The sequence below is a fragment of the Biomphalaria glabrata genome, chromosome 11, assembly GCF_947242115.1.
Source record: "Biomphalaria glabrata chromosome 11, xgBioGlab47.1, whole genome shotgun sequence".
NCBI lineage: Eukaryota > Metazoa > Mollusca > Gastropoda > Planorbidae > Biomphalaria > Biomphalaria glabrata.
This window is the reverse complement of record NC_074721.1, coordinates 4,670,433-4,689,474: the sequence shown is the minus strand read 5'-3', so window position 1 is coordinate 4,689,474 and position 19,042 is coordinate 4,670,433. Positions and strand designations below refer to the sequence as shown.

General features: G+C 35.8%; 1 protein-coding gene across 1 annotated transcript; it reads right to left on the bottom strand.

The window, feature by feature from the left end:
* Positions 1 to 4,494: 4,494 nt before the first annotated feature.
* LOC106072238 (uncharacterized) lies at positions 4,495 to 18,227 on the bottom strand. Its single transcript, XM_056005023.1, has 2 exons — positions 18,071 to 18,227; positions 4,495 to 5,057 (listed from the first exon to the last, which is right to left on the bottom strand). The coding sequence occupies exon 2, from the start codon at positions 5,019 to 5,021 to the stop codon at positions 4,614 to 4,616; it is 408 nt and encodes a 135-aa protein (XP_055860998.1). The 5' UTR covers positions 5,022 to 5,057; positions 18,071 to 18,227; the 3' UTR covers positions 4,495 to 4,613.
* Between the last annotated feature and the right edge of the window lie 815 nt (positions 18,228 to 19,042).

The window sequence follows — 19,042 nt, the reverse complement described above, 5'->3', positions numbered from 1 at the left end:
GTGTCTGACACAGTAGGTGTGTCAAACTAGCAAGTGGAAAGCCAAGTGACCAGGGGTGTTTTAATTCTGATGATTATCTGAACCATAAAATCTTTACAGTCCCATTAAAAAATGCCTTCACGAGATAAACCATAATTGTTCTAAAACCACATTAACAATAATTTAATTAAACCTCGATTGTTCTAGGAGCGTGTTGGCGCTTTGCCTCATAATCTGGGGGTCCTTTATTCGAATCTTAGTGAAGACTAGGATTTTGAACGTGATTTTAATGACGCCCTTGAGTCCACTTAGTTCTAACGGGTACCTAATTTTATTTAGGGAAAGTAAAGGCGGTTGTTGGTTGTTTTTTTTTTTGTGTGCTGGCCTCATGACACCTTGCTTTGTCAAAGTAACAGATGACCTTAGCATCGTCTGCCCTCTAGACCGCAAGGTCTGAAAGGCGACACTTATAATTATTTTAGAACCTAATGAAGCCAATGGTAGCAAAACTCTAATTCAAACCAAATTTTCATATATTACAGCTTACAATCAGGTAAAACGTGATTCGTATCACTACTGAAGTAATCTAATGGCTTTTTGTCTACAACGTGATTCAAACAAGAGAAGCCAGAAGAACAAAATTCAGTGAGGAAATGAACGAGAGAGAGACAGAAAGACATAGAGAGACAGACAGAAATACACAGAAATACACAGAAAGAGACAGAGAGAGACAGAAAGAGAGAGAGGAGAAAATTAGAGGCAGAGTGGGTGGAGAAAGATTACAAGACTAATTATTAGCGACTTCATTGCTGAGTTTAAACTTAACGTTCAAATGGTCTGGTAGTAATTGTGTCAACGTAAAACCTAATTACATTTCGAAACGGCAGCCCAACAAAGGCAGAACGTAACGTAAACGTATAGTAATGGAATGAAACATAAATAAAAGGCCAACAGTACTTTAAAACATCTCATATACATTTAACTACATTCTACTATTGGGGAATCAGCTTTTCAATTTCACTTGAGGATTAGATATAAATCTAGATCTACTTAGAGCAATTATGCCTGGCAAAAAAAAAATGATTGAATTTGTTAATTTATGAACGAGTTGTTATCATGTCAATAATAACCTGATAAACATCACTCCATTTTCTGCCCTATAGATCGCAAGCTCTGAAAGGGGAATTGGTACTATTTATTAACTAGTATTGTAGAACTTTTTCATCAGCTGAACATACCACGTCCAAATGGTGGTAGTTTTACGAACTGCTCGTCTCGATATTCCCAGGTTCGCACACTGCCCGCTGTCATTCAACAAACGAAATTTTGGAAAGACTTCAAAATACCTCCCACTGAGTAGGTATAGGTCAGCGAAACATCTGACTAACCACTAAACTAAACCAGTTGTTCATTAAATTAGTTTAAAGACAATGCCAGTATACAACTTTTAACTTTACTTCTACATGTTATTGATCTGTATTGTATTAAAATCTGTTTGCCTAGGGTTCATGTGCTGTCAAAAAGACAGTTTTCTCTATTGATGCCTGATTCTTATTGACAAAGACCTGATTAGCTTAAAATATCTAATTTACCAGAGACAAAAAATAATCTTCTCTGTAGGTCGTAAAACTCTCCACCCAAAGTCTACCTTCTATCAACATTCTGCTCTTTCGTGTGATCAGTTTAAAAACTGTATTTTGTAACTAACAAGCGCATTTTGTAAGCTCATACGAAAGGGGAAATAAAATTGTGTACACTATAAAATTAAAGCTCTAAGCGGGTTATCTCGCTTGGACCTGCATTAGCTCCAGAGGCTTAGACGAAAGCTTGAAAACGCTAAAGCGCACTGGCGGATCCAGGGGGCGGGGGCGGTAGGGGCGACCCCCCCCCCCCACTCGGCCGACCCCCACCCCCACCCCCGAAGGAGGCGAGCGGACGAATTTTAGTATAGAATTTACACAATTTGTATACGAATTTATTACTTTTGTTAATAATATATACTGATTATTTATATCTATTTTTAGATTATTCCCCCCCCCTCTCTAGAATATTGGCCGATTTGGTGTGGTCGGGAGGGGGCGATGGAATCAATCCCGCCCCTCCCTACACTTTCGAGTGTGGGGGGGAGGTCCAATTATTTTAGTAGAAATCACAGCATGCCAACAGAATCAATTAAGTATCTCTATAAGTAAAACTTGTTATTGATGTTTTAACCGATCTTTATATTATGTCGTTCCCCTGTTTGCCGATTAAAGGGTGGTGAGTGGTGGGGGCGGTCCTATTTTTATGGAGAAATTATAGTTTGCTTCGCCCCAAACCCCACTGATGAATAATGAGCTGTAGATGTCAGGAGAATGCGTTTCTACAGTGAAAAATGCAATGCTTCGACCCGAACCCCAAGGGGGAAGCTTACAGCGCTCCCAAAGATATTTCGAGAAATGCCTCATCATAACTATTTTTTTTTTTTGTTTTTTTTTGTGTGTTTGTTTTTTTAAGGCCTGTCTTCGAGTACGAAGATTAATGAGGAATACAGTATTTCCCGTGACCTGCATATTTTGCCACATCCAGGGCAAGCATAACCATTGTCCGCAGGTGGTCGATTTAGATTTTCTTTTCGTCGTCTGCGTTTGTCCTCGGCAGCAGATTTTCTTTTGGTTGCACGCACGTTTATGCATAGGGTTAGGGTTTACTGGGCGTTAGGGTTTGGAAAAAAATCGCCCCCCTCCCACCACCAAAGTTCTCTGGATCCACAAGTGCTAAAGCGTCGGTTGATTACAAATGCTTAACTTGTGATTTTGTGACCGTAGACCTGTAGCAATGATCAACATTTCTGGTCAAGTGAGAAGGATCAGAATATCTCTCTAGATGTAAAATGTTTAATGACGTAACGACCTGTCTGAAGTTGGTTAGAGCATAAAAGAACGTATATTTTTATGTCGTGTTCTGGCTGACACTCGTGAATATATTTTCCAGTAAGTCTGCTCCGATGTCTACCAACACTGCCTTTAACAAGTTACAGTCTTTTTATACACATCCCCATGGTATGAATTTGAACGTAATCAAATACCATACTTTTTCTAAAAACCCCCATTGATCGGTGTAAAGAAGTGGCACTTAAGTATGCAATGGGAAAATCAGTAGCCTTTTTTAGCCGCCCCCGAAAGGAGAATCGTCGCTAAAACTTTTGTGTGGCTGTCTGTCCGTCCGTCCCGTTTATCTCTAAAAAAAAAATGAAAATTCGATATCATGATATTTTAAATCTAGAAAAGTTCTGGTATTACGGCAATTTTTTTTAAACTGAAAGAGAGACGTTTATTATATTTTTAGATTAGATTGTTAAAGGTGTATTTGATTTAGAATTATTTTCTTCTTCTCCTTATTTAATCCAAGACAACACTCTTTATAAGATGATGACTATATCAAAATGTGTGTGTTTGGTCGGGACGGACTTGAATCTTTAATATTTATGTATAACTAGCGTTTTAGACCAGTCTTCATCAAGTATTTTTAACCGTGATTTTAAACAAGACTGTCATATTTATGGATCAGATTGATTTTTAAAGAACTATTTTATATTGCGCTTCTTTACTTGCAGAGTGCGCTTTGGTTTAATCTCTTTAATTGACATGTGGGGTGGAGGGGATATCTCGGAGAAGGTTTCATAAAGGACCTTGTTGTCAAAGTAACATGTGAGGACATTTTTCATTTCCCTATTTTGTTTTTCTTTTCTGATTATTTATAATTCTACAGACAGACAAATTAGATATCATCCTACTAAAGCAGTCAAAGTCTTCGTTTGACTATTGTTTTATGTTAGTTTTCAATATATATTTTTTATGGTACGTACTTGCGTATAAATAAGTTAGATCATATTAGTAAAGCATTAAAAAGCGCATGCGTATAAGCTGTGTTTGTAAATAATGTGCTCACTAAGTTATTTGTGTAGCTATTCAGAATGCTCGAAGCTTCTAAATCTTATATCAAGTTTACGTTTACAATAACGTTGGTCCGAGAAAGTGTTCATTCGTTTTATTAATTAACCCCTTCCTTACACTACTGTTTTTATTTCTTGTTTTAAGATCTTAACAAAGTCATGGCATACTTCTATATTATGTTGTGTGTAGTCTGCAGCATGTATTAAACAATCATAACGAAGACATTTTATTATAGTTAACAATTTAATTTAATAACAAATTTCTACTTTAATTGTATATTCATGGCGATGACTTAACTTCAAATTTTTATTTTCTTTGACTTTTAACTTGTACGTTGTGACGTTTCTTCTGAGCTCAAACACGGGACCGTCGAGACGACAGTCCGGACAGCATATCACATTGGTTAAAAACTGTAGACTCATCGGCGGACCTTTTGGGGTCGCCTTCGAGTTTGTGTGAAAACTCAAACACTTTTTGTTACTTTGCTAATGTTTGAATTTCGTCACATCCATTTTAATGGCTAGATAAAAGCAATTTTTAAACATGTCAACACAGTGCACCTATGATAAAGAAGTATATATATGTGTATAATTTATTCAATACGCTTTTAATAACAAACACAAATCATGGTTTCTAATTGTCAATTAGTAAGATATTTTTAATTAACGTTTTCCTGAAAACAATATGCACCTAACAAAATTAATTATCCAAAATCCCTTGTTGGGCCAAAAGACGTTTAAAAGAGTTTTGACCAATGGCCAGCGGCTGGTGTTGGCTGTGCCTCATGTATTTCCACAGAAGTGGGTTGATCTCACGGAAGTCTCCGTACCCGCGCTTGTCGGCGAAGCCCCTCTTGTCTGCGAACCCTCGTTTGTCTGCAAATCCCCTTTTGTCTGCGAAGCCCCTCTTGTCAGCAAAGCCCCGTTTATCAGCGAAGCCTCTTTTATCTGCGAAGCCTCTTCTGTCCAAGTCGGAGAGGAGGAGTTCTTTGTCTTCGAAAGGCTCCAACTCCGCTGCTTCTAAGAATTCCACTTCGTTGGCTGCCAGGCAGTGTAGTGTCCCAAGTAAAACAAAGGTCATTATGAAGTAGCTGGCTATTGTAGACATTATTAGTTTGTAATGTCTGGAGCAATATTCAGCAAACTAAAAGAAAGAAAATAAATACTTTCAGTTTTAAAACATAAAATTGTATATTTAGATGTCTGGCTTTTACGATGAGTACTGAATTGAAAAAGAAAACGCATTTCTAAATTCTTTCTCTCTCTTAAGTTTTGCATTTTTAAAATAAGTTTTTGCAACTTAAATTGCAATTTTACATCTCAAAAGTTTTTCTTGTAAATATGTATTACTGAATGAAAAAAAATGGTTGACCAGGGTAAAGAAAATGACGTTAACCATGGGTATAGGGTGGAGAGATATTAATATCATATCAGCTTTGTGATTTTCAGTATTATAAAAGAAACTTTTGTTACCTTTTTTTTTATAGAGCTTTCAAAATTTTGAACCAAATACTTTTTATGAAAATCTATAATAGACCTTCTTTATTTAAAAAAAATGCAAAATAAATAAATATGAAAAATAGGGGAAGAACTCCACATTTACAACCATATATCTCAATGATGGGAATTTAATCAATTTCCCTTGTCGGTATAAAGAAAAAAAAATAATTACAAGTAATTAATTGACCGATTGTTTTTTGTTTTTTTCTATTTCGGTAGTGAATCTGCCAATGATTAAGTAAAGTTTCAGTTTCATCTGATATGGGTGCTCAAACTTTGTATCAGACTGACAGACAGAGTTGAAATAAGTTTCATAAAAAGATGTCAACTTATTTTCAAAATTAATCTTCCTATTTTTTAAAAAAAAGGAGGTGGTTATCGTCTAACTGTAGTCATGCCTGGACATCTTATCGACAGAACAAATAGAACTGACAGATCAACATCCAAGAATCACATCATTGCCAAAGAATAGCTCCCCTTCCCAAACACACCATAAAAACGCCCCTGATATGGAGCTAAGAAGAAAAGCAATACGAGAGAGAGAGAGGGTGAACAGAGAGGGGAATGAATAGAAATTGGAAAAAAGAGAGAAAGAGAGAGAGAGAGAGAGAGAGCCAAAGAGAGAGAGAGAGACAAAAGAAAGAGAGAAAGAGCCAAAGAGAGAGCAAAAAGAAAGAGAGAAAGAGCCAAAGAGAGAGCAAAAAGAAAGAGAGAGAGCCAAAAGAAAGAGATAAACAAAATAAAGGGAGAGAGAGCCAAAGAGAAAGTCAAAAGAAAGAGAGAGAGAGAGCCAAAGAGAGAAACAAAAGAAACAGAGAGAGCCAAAGAGAAAGACAAAAGAAAGAGAGAGAGAGAAAAAGAAAGTGCCTAAAGAAAGAGAGAGAGAGAGCCAAAGAGAGAGACAAAAGAAAGAGAGAGAGGGGGAGCCAAAGAGAGAGAGACAAAAGAAAGAGAGAGAGTGAGCCAAACAGAGAGACAAAAGAAAGAGAGAGTGAGCCAAAGAGAGAGACAAAAGAAAGAGAGAGTGAGCCAAAGAGAGAGACAAAAGAAAGAGAGAGTAAGCCAAAGAGAGAGACAAAAGAATGAGAGAGTGAGCCAAAGAGAGAGAGAGAGACAAAAGAAAGAGAGAGTGAGCCAAAGATAGAGCCAAAAGAAAGACAGAGTAAGCCAAAGAGAGAGACAAAAGAAAGAGAGAGAGTGAGCCAAAGAGAGAGACAAAAGAAAGAGAGAGAGTGAGCAAAAGAGAGAGACAAAAGAAAGACAGAGTAAGCCAAAGAGAGAGACAAAAGAAAGAGAGAGAGTGAGCCAAAGAGACAGCCAAAAGAAAGACAGAGTAAGCCAAAGAGAGAGAGACAAAAGAAAGAGAGAGAGTGAGCCAAAGAGAGAGACAAAAGAAAGAGAGAGAGTGAGCAAAAGAGAGAGACAAAAGAAAGAGAGAGAGTGAGCCAAAGAGAGAGACAAAAGAAAGAGAGAGTAAGCCAAAGAGAGAGACAAAAGAAAGAGAGAGTAAGCCAAAGAGAGAGACAAAAGAATGAGAGAGTGAGCCAAAGAGAGAGAGAGAGAGACAAAAGAAAGAGAGAGTGAGCCAAAGAGAGAGAGACAAAAGAAAGAGAGAGTGAGCCAAAGAGAGAGACAAAAGAATGAGAGAGTGAGCCAAAGAGAGAGACAAAAGAAAGAGAGCCAGAGAAAAGTGGGCCAAAATGATCAAACAAAAACATAAAAGTCATAAGCACAGAGTGAAATTAGCCGAAAAAAAAAAGAATGAAGATACTAACAAATATTATTTTAAATAAACTTAGAATGAGCTTATCAATTGACTATGATTGTATCTTTAATACATACAGACCACAATCTTATCAGACACAAAAAAATTGTTTATCTTTGCGTGAAATTATAAACCATGTACCTAAGTCAGGGCCTAATAACATAAACATGTTTATTTGTCCTGTTTGAAACTACCTCTAATGACTCGCTTTCATACTAAAAGAATCTCATTATAGCTGTAATCACTTTGGCTATTGTTAGTCTTCTACTAGATCTCAATTACATTCTTTTCTTAGTTACTACCAGACTAGACTATAATAATATTGCAAAATTGGAAAACGTTTTGTGATATAACATTAGGCCTATATCTTATTATTTATCTTTTTTATTAACTGTAATAAAATTGTAATATCGATTTTCTTAGAATTAAAAAAAAAAAGTCCATACACTTTTTTAAAAACTAATTCTAGACAAAACTGAATGAACTAAGCTGATTATTTCATTATAAAACTTTTCGGACCGAGTCTCTCGGGTCATTCTTAATATATGTAGTTGTTTTATAGTTTTTATAGTATTAGCAAACAAAAACAAACAAACTAGAATAACATTTTAAAAATACTTTAAAAAAAAAAACAACAAAGGTTATACTAAGTGTAATTGTACCTATTAGTTTGGATCAGTCATGTAATTAAATTGGTAATAGATCATAGATCTAGACAAACGTTCATAAATTTGTGCGATTAGAAATATTTTTACCAATTGTTTTTGTTTAGCTTTTAGCGTTCTCAACGCACTATAACCTTATAACTTCCATGGAATAGTTGGTAAAAAGGATTCTTGCTTTCACAGGTTCAAGAAATAATTGTGCAAAATTTCAACTTGACCCGAAATTGGGTTTGGGAGCAATAGGGGGTACAAAGCTTTTACCTGACAGACAGACAGACAGACAGACTGACAGACAAAGTGAGTAAATATAGCCTTTAAAAAAAGAAAAGCTATCGCATGTTATAAGGGTCGTATGCTAGGCCGAAATGTGAGGTGAATTTAGATCTTGTTTCTGGCGTGTTGCATGGAGTTAGGGGCTCTTTATAATTTCATTTACGCAATCCAGTTGAACTGTCAGCCATCTAATAAGGAATTGTGTAATACCTTATCTTATCTTATATTCTTCTTTTTTTTCATCGTTCTCATTGTTATGTTGGAGTGTTCATATGACTAGACCAATACATGAGATGAACTGCGCAGTGGTTTCCAAATCAGGGAGCTCTCCATATAGTTTTCTTTCTATTGGGGTGATTTGGGGCCAATGTCTTATACGGGCCTCTTGGTAGAGAGAGAAGTTTTGGAGGACGTGGTCGGCATTTTCTGATGATACTCCACATGGGCAGATTTCACTGGTTCCAATTTTGAGCTTCCGGAACATGTGTTGTCGCATTCTGTTGTGTCCGGTACTGAGTCGAAAGATTAGACGTTGGTCTTGTCGGGATAGCTTATAGTAAGCATCATCTTTCTTGTGATTTGGATGGGAGCTCGTCCATTTCTCATTTATTTTATCTACAATTAATTTCTTCATTTCTTCTGGATAGAGTGCAGAGTTTACTTGTGAGTTTGTTCTCCCACTCTTGGCGAGTGTGTCAGCCTTCTCATTTCCTGCTTATATCTTATATGATGTAGACGTTAATTAAAAAAAAAAAAAAGAAGATTGTTACGTCCTACGCGTCATGCATCTAGTCATGCATTTTAACCAATGACGTAAATTCTGCCTTGTAAGCCACCTTGTAAACATCTGCGTAGCGACTATGGAGCTAAGGCAGGGGTGGGCAACCTTTTCGTGTCGAGGGCCGCATTAAGAAAAGTTTGGGAATGGCGGGCCGCATTTATATATATATATATTAGAAAGATACGCTAGCTAACTGTGTAGAATGTCTTTACTCATATTTACACAGTATTGTATTTGCAATGCACATTGAAAAATTTCAACAAGAGTTAGCAATTTTTGAAACCAATTTTACGATTTTACGATCACTGTTGTCTTTTTATATCACAATATACCCAAAAATATACAGTTGTACTTAATGTCCAGTATTATACTTTTACACTCGTGCATAATGTTCCGGAACTGTGAAACTATCTTACTAGTTTTTACCCATGTGACTGCTGTCAAATTACAGTCAGTCAACATTGACCAGTGATTATACTTATTTAGTTTCCACCCAAAAGTTCTTGCTCACTGAATGAGACAATATATGTTCCGGAAGTTAAATGTCGGGACGAGCGAAACCTGCCCTTGTGGAGCATCACCAGAAAATGCTGAACATATCCTTCAATGGTGCATACTAAATCAAGAGACCCGAACAAGACTCTCCAAAGACTATTCGGAGAACTGCCTGATCTGGAAGCCACTGCGCGGTTCATCTCAGATATAGGATTACTGATCATAAACCTGCAACATTTAAAATGAGAACGAAGAAGAAGATCTGGATGTACTGACTGGAACTTCTCTTTGCTTGGAGTTATGTCCTCTGGAGCTGAATCAGCTTTTGCGATAAAGGGTGAGATGATGGTATTGAAAACTGGCTCTTGACGTCTTAAAATTTGCTTTTATAAATTGCACAATTAATTCATTTTAATAAGTGTTGTACTTTTAAACATTTCACTAAAAATAGTTTCACCTTTCAGCATAGGAAAATGACAAAAACTATTTTCTTTTGCTTCCCTGTAAAAAAAGGGAAAGCCTTGTTTGAAAAGATTTAACATTCATTTACATTTCATGTGTAAACAACCAATTGCAATAGCAATTATAAGAATTACGAAATCTGTCTTCCACTTTCCATTAGAAATATTGCTGACAAAGTCACAGTCAATGTCGACACTTCAAGTAACATAACAATTTCTTCCTTGAGATATTATATTCTTCTCATTTGCCTTGCCCATGCTAAGCTAGCGAATACATTGGATCACTTTCTTCATAAATTGGAACTACCTGTGGTTGACCTATGTGTCTCACGTGTACCAATACAATGTTGTTGTTTTTTAGCTTTGTGCAAACTTTCCAGTTTAGAGTTCATGGTTGGGATATTTTTTAAATTAAAAAAAAAACTATTTTTCTCAGTCCAAAATCGAGCTCCATCAGTTGTTACACTTGCCATTTTGTTCCAAGCCTACCCAACACAGAGAGATTATGTCTTGAATTGAGTGTATTGATGCATAGGCAATAAGCATAATCTTCGTTTACTGAACAATTTTTATAATGAGACAGTTTCAATAATTTATAGAGATAATATTTTTGATATTTGCATTTTTATATACTGTGAGCACACCTGATTTCTGTAGGTGTCGGTGGGCCGCATAAAACACTTCGGCGGGCCGCATGTGGCCCGCGGGCCGTAATTTGCCCACCCCTGAGCTAAGGGGATTTATTACGACCAGTCTTATGACCCAACAGTGGCCCACATGAGACCTTGAAAAAAAAAATTAAAATAAATATGTACGCTTTAATTTTTTACACAATTTTATTTAGCATCTCGTGTGTGTGTATGTGTACTGTTTTTATTTGTACTGAATGTGAAACGGACAAAGTTTGAAAACATGGGTGCACTGGTATATGACTTGCAAAACCGATAGGACAATAAACTAATACCAACATTTCGAATGAACTTGGTATTTGTAAGCGATGCAACTGTCCCACTAGCAAATACGCCCTTGCTTCACCCACTATCATGATGATTGTTACGTTTTATTGTAACACCAGAGAAGTGGTATATGCGATACTGTGCTCAATGTGCTAAATGGTTTACATTGTAAAATAAGGGCAGGACCTTAAAAACACGAGCCCAAGAAGACATTCGACATCTTAAAACTAAGCATTACTCTATTCCTTCTAATACCCACAACATAGGGGGCACCACTGATCCCTGCGATACAACAATGCAAGGACAAAAACACCCGTCTGATTGAAAATAAACTTTTATTTACATTTCATTCACCCTCCAACGTCATGTGATCAGCAACTAGCACCCTATTCTTTAAAACGAGATTTGTATAGTTATATAATAATAATAATAATAATATAAATAATTAATTATAGCATTAATAAGATTCTTTTTTCGAGAGAGAGAGAGAGAGAGAGAGAGAGAGAGAGAGAGAGAGAGAGAGAGAGGGAGAGAGAGAGAGAAAGAAAGAACAAGAATATATCAATTGTCATTTCGATATAGTCAAAAGGGGGGTAATATAAACTTTAATAATGGCAATGTCTTTGATTCCGAAGATTAAGGTTGCTTGCAGGGATTCACATGACTTTGCAGACCCAGTTGCCACCTACTTATTTTCCCGCATCTCTTGCAGACAAAGCCATATACTATTACAATAAATAAAATCAAAGTGATATTTCTTTTTAGTTAGAGAACGAAATACCAAAATACATGTAGAAAAGGGAACGGGAATGTAGCAATCAATGAGGGCCTTCGATCAATGTATATCCTCCTTTGGGCCTGAAACTGATGGTATGATGAAATGTATGTGGTATCTAACACTGTACATTGCTTGCATTAAGATTAAAGGTTGCAAAGAAAAAAAAAGTAAAAAAGCCAAAAAGGGTTCTAGGAGGTCAAGGCCGAAATATATATTTAGATTGAATTGAGAAAACGAAGAAAGGGCATAAAGTGTACGAAGGTCAAACTTTTTTTTTGTCCGGTAAAAAAAAATACAAGAAAGGAAGGACAAAGCGGGATTGCCAGAGATTTTACAGGCTAAAAATGTATGTTAGTCATTGAATACTTTTAAAGCAGACGTAGAAGCGTTCAATATCATGGTACTATAATATGAACTAGTAAAGAGACTTGACTGGTTTGAAAAAAACCTATTCCTAATATGGGTCTACTTGTTTAAAGTGATACATACATTGAAATGTCTATTTATAGATGTACTTAGCAGTTAGCTCCCGAGGTGAAAATATAAAGTTTCCTTTCATGGGCACTTTTCTTGAGGGATAACCCGATGACTTGATTTTTTTGTCACATCAAATTTTTGTTTATAATTTTTTTTTGGGGGGGGGGGGTGAACAGGGGGGAGGTTAAGGTTCCCGGTTCTTGAAGTTATGCTTACCGGTACAATGATACGCCTATGATGGTAGGTGCCCATTAAAAAAATGATTCACACTGAAAAAGCGAAAAGTATTACTAGAAAGTGTAAGGTGTGTAGCCTATATATTATCATGTCGCATAATTTCAAGATCTATTAATACAATTTTATTAGATCAGCAATCATAGAGGACATCGGTGAACAAAGAAGCAAGGATGGTGGAATGAACATTGACCAAACTGAGAGGAATGGCCCTAAAATGAGTCCAATGGCGAAGTGATGCTGCTGCCCCATGCTCCACCTGAAGTCAAATAGATTATGCTAAGTAGATCCTTACTACACTGTTAGCCTTCTGTACTAAACGAATAGTTCATTGTTACGTCTAGCTAAAAATTGAAGACTTGGAATGTCCTTCTAAAACTAACAAGTTTTTATAGTTGATTACCAAATTCCTTCGAAAAACGTATTTAATGGCAATGAAAATTACCTGAATACCCATAAGAGGCTAAGAGCGAATTTAAAGTACACAAGCGAAATAAAAAAAATACATTAAAAAAAAACAGCTTATAGTAAGTGTAATATTAAATAGTTTGGATAATATAGAAATATCTTTTTTACTAATTGTTTTTGTTTAGCTCAATTTCATGATTTTAGCTTGCTCAATGCACTATGATCCTATCGCCTGTCTGGACCAGTTGGGAAAGGATGGTTAGGGGTCGGGGGGGGGGGGGGGAGAGAAAGGTAGGGTATCTGGGTGAGTGTTTCTGTGGTAGCTTTAGAAAAGCAATGTATAAGAAAAAAAGTTTTATGACTTGAATTCAACCTCGAGGACTCAACTTATACCACCACATCTGTCTAGTATAATTTCTTTTCCTTCTTCGATACCAAACAAAATAATAAATCACCAATAGTTAATTAACTAATCAGCTAATTGATTATTGTTTTATCAGGCACAAGAAATAATTGTGCAAAATTTCAACTTGAACCGAGATTGCGTGTGGGAGAAATAACGTGTACAAAACTTTTTACCAGACAGACAGACAGACAGACAGAGTGAGTTGATTATAAACTTTCTACATACATAGAAGTTGAGTTTTTCATACTCCAGAAATTTTTGTAAGTTTTAAATTCTAACATCTTATCGGGTTATCTACCAAAGTCATGCAAGGCCAGAAACAGAAAACTTATATGGACAACAATGGCTTTAATGTCTGCGTCATCCTCATTGCGGCAATTTAAAGATCTAGGTCGCCGCTATATCGTCTTCTTAGATACGTGAAATCCTGCATCTAAAATCATCGTTTGTTTGTGTTTTTTTTAATCTAATTGCATTATTAAATACGTGTTTATCTGTCTGTTGTTTAATAATAAATGATCTTATCTTTGTCTTATAAATTACAGACGTTACGCGCTCTACGCGCATCCATGTGTCAATCTAGTCATGCATGTTAATTAGAGACTTAAAGTCTGCTAAGTTTTTGGTTTTCCTGGCTGATTCACGCAGCCCATTCCAGCAAGGGCGGACTGGCTTTATGGGCATTTGGGGAAATACCCGGTGGGCCGGTACGCCAATAGTCCGGTAGGGTCACCTAAAGGGCTCCATGAATACCAATATGGCACGTATTAAATTGTTAAAGGTTTTATAATATTCTCTTATAAACGTGGCCCTCTAGTCGTATTGTTGAAAAATACTAGTCTACAGACTGCATTGAATGTCCTAAATATTTGTTATAATAACTTAATTTAATAGATGTTCTGATATAGTGTAGTAGCTCACATCTGTACTATGCTTCAACTTTTTAGAACCTACACATTTATCTTATATAATACAGACGTTACTTCAAAAAAGAAGATGATTACGTCCTACAAGTCCATTTAGCAATGGAAAAGCAACATAGGGCCTGTATTTCTGTAATTCAGGCTCTAATAGCATTTTTAGGCCTATAGCACTAAGGAAGGGACAATTGTGTGCCTTTGTCCTAGCATATGGAAAAATGAGTATACATGTATCTTCGTGTCTATCTGGGTATTTTATTACTTTTGTTTTTAGATTGATAAATTATGGTTCAGTGTTTTCTTTGTGATTGCTACTTTACTTTTAGTTTTTTTTGTGTGTGTATGTGTATGTGTTTTTTTGTTTTTTACTAATATTGTTATTCTAATCAAATGTGAAATTTCAGGTGTTATAAATCTCACGACTCTATTTTGCGTCTGATATAGTTTCTTTATGTTGTCTTGAACTGATGACTCATATTCCAATATTGTTGATTTGGAGCCCTTAGTGTAGTCTGATCTCTCAATATCTGATAACTAAATAGTCACATAGTGAATCAGAAATGCCAAAATATTTTTTTTAGCAAATGGATTGTAATCAGTGGATCACTCAGTTATGTGTGTGTGTGTGTGTATTTCAGTATGTATCTGCATGTGAGTGTATCTGTATATGTGCTTCAGTGAGTTTTTTCCCTTTGTTTTTGTGTATTATTGTGGTTGTTTTTTTTAATGTGCCCGTGAGTATTTTTGTTTGCGTGCGTGTGTGTGTGTCTGTGCTGGTTGTGTGTGTGTCTCACTGGTAAGATCCCAGAACCCCGGGGCCGAATTTAAAGGAGGGTAGGCGAGCTACTAACCCGGGGGGGGGGTCTTCCACAAGGAAGGGGCCTCTACAAAAAGATAAAATTATATCCAAACTTTCTAACATTGTTTTCGAATTTTTTCCTCTAACAATTGTACGTCGAGATTAAGAAATGTACGCTTGTAGCATGTGAATGCAGTGCTTCTACCAAGGACTTTACCCTCCTTTACATTTTTTAAAACTATAATATGCAGGGGCGTAGCTAGGAATTTTCCATCATTTGGGGGACGGGGGGGGCTCGACCTCTTTGGGTGCCCCTGGTATTTTGCATAATACTTAATATTTACTGTAAAAAAACATTTGGGGGCCTCCTTCTAGTGGAGGCTAAGGAGATTTTGAAATTCTCCACCCCCCTCCTCACCCCCCACCCTAGCTACGCCGCTGATAATATGCATATTTTATATTGTTTTGTAGGCGAAAAATTGATTGGTTTAGCAATTGAAGTACTTTAAAAAATGGTTTTACCCAAATCTGCATCTGATAGGATAAAAATTATTCACTATACTATTACCAATGTTCTATTTGCGTTGGGCCTTTTTTATGTTTTGGGGTCTTGTGTGGTCGCCCAGGCTTGCCGCCCTCTAAGACCAGCTTTGCCTGTCACAATCAGCGGCGTAGCTAGGAATTGGTCATCGTATGATGGCCCGGGGGGGGGGGCTTGACGTTTTTGCGTAATATTTAATCTTTAATGTATAAACCACTCATTTTGCCCCCCCCCTTTTATTGGGGATCTGGGGGGATTTTCAAATTCGTCCCCTTCCTCCCCCACCCTAGCTACGCTTCTGGTCTCAATGTTTTCGAATCCCCACCTATTTTTACAAAGCTTTGATTAACTGATTCAGTCTTTCTGGGTGAAATCTTGTATTCGTTATTTCTCCCAATTTCAGTCTCGGACTAAGCTGAAACTGCGCACCTTGATTTATTTCTATGACAATGACAACACATTCATTAATTAAAAAAAAAGTTATTCAATACGAAGTGATTAATTAATTTTTTTCCTATATAGACAGTAGTGCATAGTAAGGTAAGGGAAGATAAGCTAAAATTTTAAAACTAACAATCTAACAATCTTCTTTTCAAACATAAAATATGTGATCACCCGCTTATATTCAATAATTTTCTCACTTGCAGTTGACAGTAATATATATATATATATATTTAAAGTTATTACTTTCTGGGTACATAGATTTTCACGATAGAAACCACAAACTATTAAATTTACCAAAAACGATTTTCTATTCGCAATTTCGACCCAATATGTTTTTAAAAGCCGACGTTCAAAACTAGGCACACACGTATATCTATACTTCCAGTTTTATTACTTCTTAAACTTTTTTTTTGGTGCGTAAATTTCTTTTGTTCTAGTTTATTTTAGAATTTTCGATTTATTTCTACTTAGATCTAGATTTAGATGTAATTCTTCACTAGATGTAAATTAAAAGAAATTTCTATAAATCAAATAAGAACATAAAACTTAAATGTTATTTAACGTTGGTTAGGCCAATAATAGAATATGCATCCTCTGTTTGGGACCCCGTAACATAAGAAAACTTTAAGAAACTGGAGCAGACACACAATAGAGCAGTGAGATTCATAACAAACAAATATTCAAATTTGATTGGAGTAACACCTTTACTAAAATCACTAAATTTAGAAAGCCTTCAGGATAGAAGGCTCAAAAGTAAAGTAGCAATTATGCATAAAACACTGAACCATAATCTTCAAAACAAAATCTAATAAAATACTCAGAAAGACACAAGGATGAGGGCATATTCCCAATTCCATATCCTAGGACAAATTTGTACAAATGCCCTTTCTTCCCTAGTGCTATAAGAGCATGGAATGGGTTGCCTGAGCCAGCCAGGAAAACCAGTGACTTGGCAGAATTTAGGTCATTGGTTAATATGCATGACTAAATGCATTACGCGTAGGACGTAATAATCTTCTTTTTTGAAGTAACGTCCTTATTATATAAGATAAGATAAGAAGATAAATAATTGTCAGAGCGAACGTGAGGGCTATCCTTATATCAATTTGATTAAAAATAAGCTTTTAAAAAGAACACGCTACATTTGTTTCAATTCGTATGGGTTTATATGGATAAAATTACTACAGTTTCAATTGTAAAGACAGTAGGCCTAGTAGATAATGTGTGGCACAATTTTAGTACAACTACATCTACAGTTACGCCTCTATTCGAAATAAAAAAAACTATGTCCAGTATGTGTGCTTGTGTGTGTGTGTGTGTATAGTACTGCATCAGTGTTAAGCGAGTCGTGCTGGTTTCATTCACTGTTTACTGTGGTCTAATTTTGTCGAATAAAGCCAAATTATTGATATGCTAGTATTTGTTGTTTCATTACACTAGCATTCCAAAAACAATGGTCATAGTGTTTGTTACACAGTTTTCTAGCCAAAAATTTCATGATCTTGAAGTTTTACTAAACGGTTCAATATTTAATACAGGCTTAAATAAAAACTTACATTATAACTTTTTGAAACAAAAAGTTATTTGTTGTTATTTTCTGTACCAGAAAATATTATGGAATTATAAAAAGTTTATGTTGTAAATTAATTCTAACCCCATTCAAAATAGCCTCCTGAAGTTGATATTGTAATCATTCAGTGAGGTGTATATGGAGATTGAAGATTGTATAATTATCTATTATTGTTACAAACTTACTTAAAACGGCCGCCTATAAAGGGGACTAATTTAGCTTATCCCACCACTAAGTCAAGTATAATTTCTTTCCCTTGTCAAAGATACCAAACAAAATACTTAATTAGTAATAGTTAATTAATTGTTGTTGTTGTTGTTGTTTTTTTTTATTGTTTCTTGCGTTGTCATGTAAAAGAAATAATTGTGCAAAATTTTATCTTTGTCCGAGATTGGGGGTCGGAGAAATAAAGTTTACAAACTTTTTACCAAACTGATAGTAAGTAGATATAAACTTTGTAAAAGTACGGCTTAATGTTGCTACAAATATAAAGATATTGCTGCAGATTTACTGAAAATATGAGTGATTTCCCACAATACCCCTCACTGTTGGTAATGAACATCAGCCAATCATGAGATAAAGAAATCTAATGTATGTTCCATTACCACTAAACTATTCAATTCTAACTGTTAATTGTAACCATGTGACCTAGAAGAAAAGTTATAACTTATCACTACCACTTACCGTTCAACAAGTCTGTGCGTAAAGGGGGATGACGTCACCACCAAAACTTATCAAAGAAGCGCAATCTACGAAACTGTGGATCGAAAATGAAAGGCAGCTCCCAAAAGATTTGCTTTATATAGCAGAGCTGAAAATGACGCGGAACTGGCGACTTATTACGATGTCTTGGAGGGGAACGAGAAGTAGAATGCAGGGGAGAGAAACCCGGTGGAGGAAGGGTAAATGAAGTTCTTTCCCCTGGTTTGGTTTGACATAATGTGCAATCAATGGCCGTATGTAATTACTGTCAACAAACCTTTTTGGTAACCTATTCAAGAAAATCTAATTATCTTCATGTTGTATAAGAGATTTTTTTTTCTCCGTGAGGCAAAATAAAATTGTAATGGTAGTGAAAGAAGAAAAGGTAAATAATGACTAAATGGATGACTAAAATAAAAACAATGTGATATAGTGTAATATATTATGGTTGCGGAGTGCTTCACTAAACTTGACAAGGTTGATATATGTCAATATATAGCATTACAAAATAGTAACGCTTTACTGCAATGTTTTATGTAATATTTAATATTACTTCTATAAGTAGGTTTTTAAAACGGAAGAGCCGTTATTGGTTTTGTGTAGTATGTCCGTCCCGTTTAGATTTTTAAAAAGATATCGAAAATCTTTTAAAGTTCTGGGGCGACGGCAACTTTTGTATCCTCTGATATCTAATCATTTAATTTTTACTATTAAATATGCAAGCAGTATTTTTTCAAGAAATTACACCATTTTTTTAAATATGAAACACTTCAAGGGAGGTAAGTTTATATAATCAAGGGGGCACGATTTCGAACGAGAAAAATCTTTTAGTAGGCCTGAACACTGACCTGCGACGTCACTCCCTGTGGGCTGTGGATACCAAAAGCTCGTTGCCACATCGTACATAACTGTGATGAAGCAACGAGCCATTGGTCATCACTGCCCACAGGTTGC

Coding starts and splice junctions, on each gene's coding strand:
- LOC106072238 (XM_056005023.1), bottom strand. CDS start 5,021: ATGTCTACAATAGCCAGCTACTTCATAATGACCTTTGTTTTACTTGGG.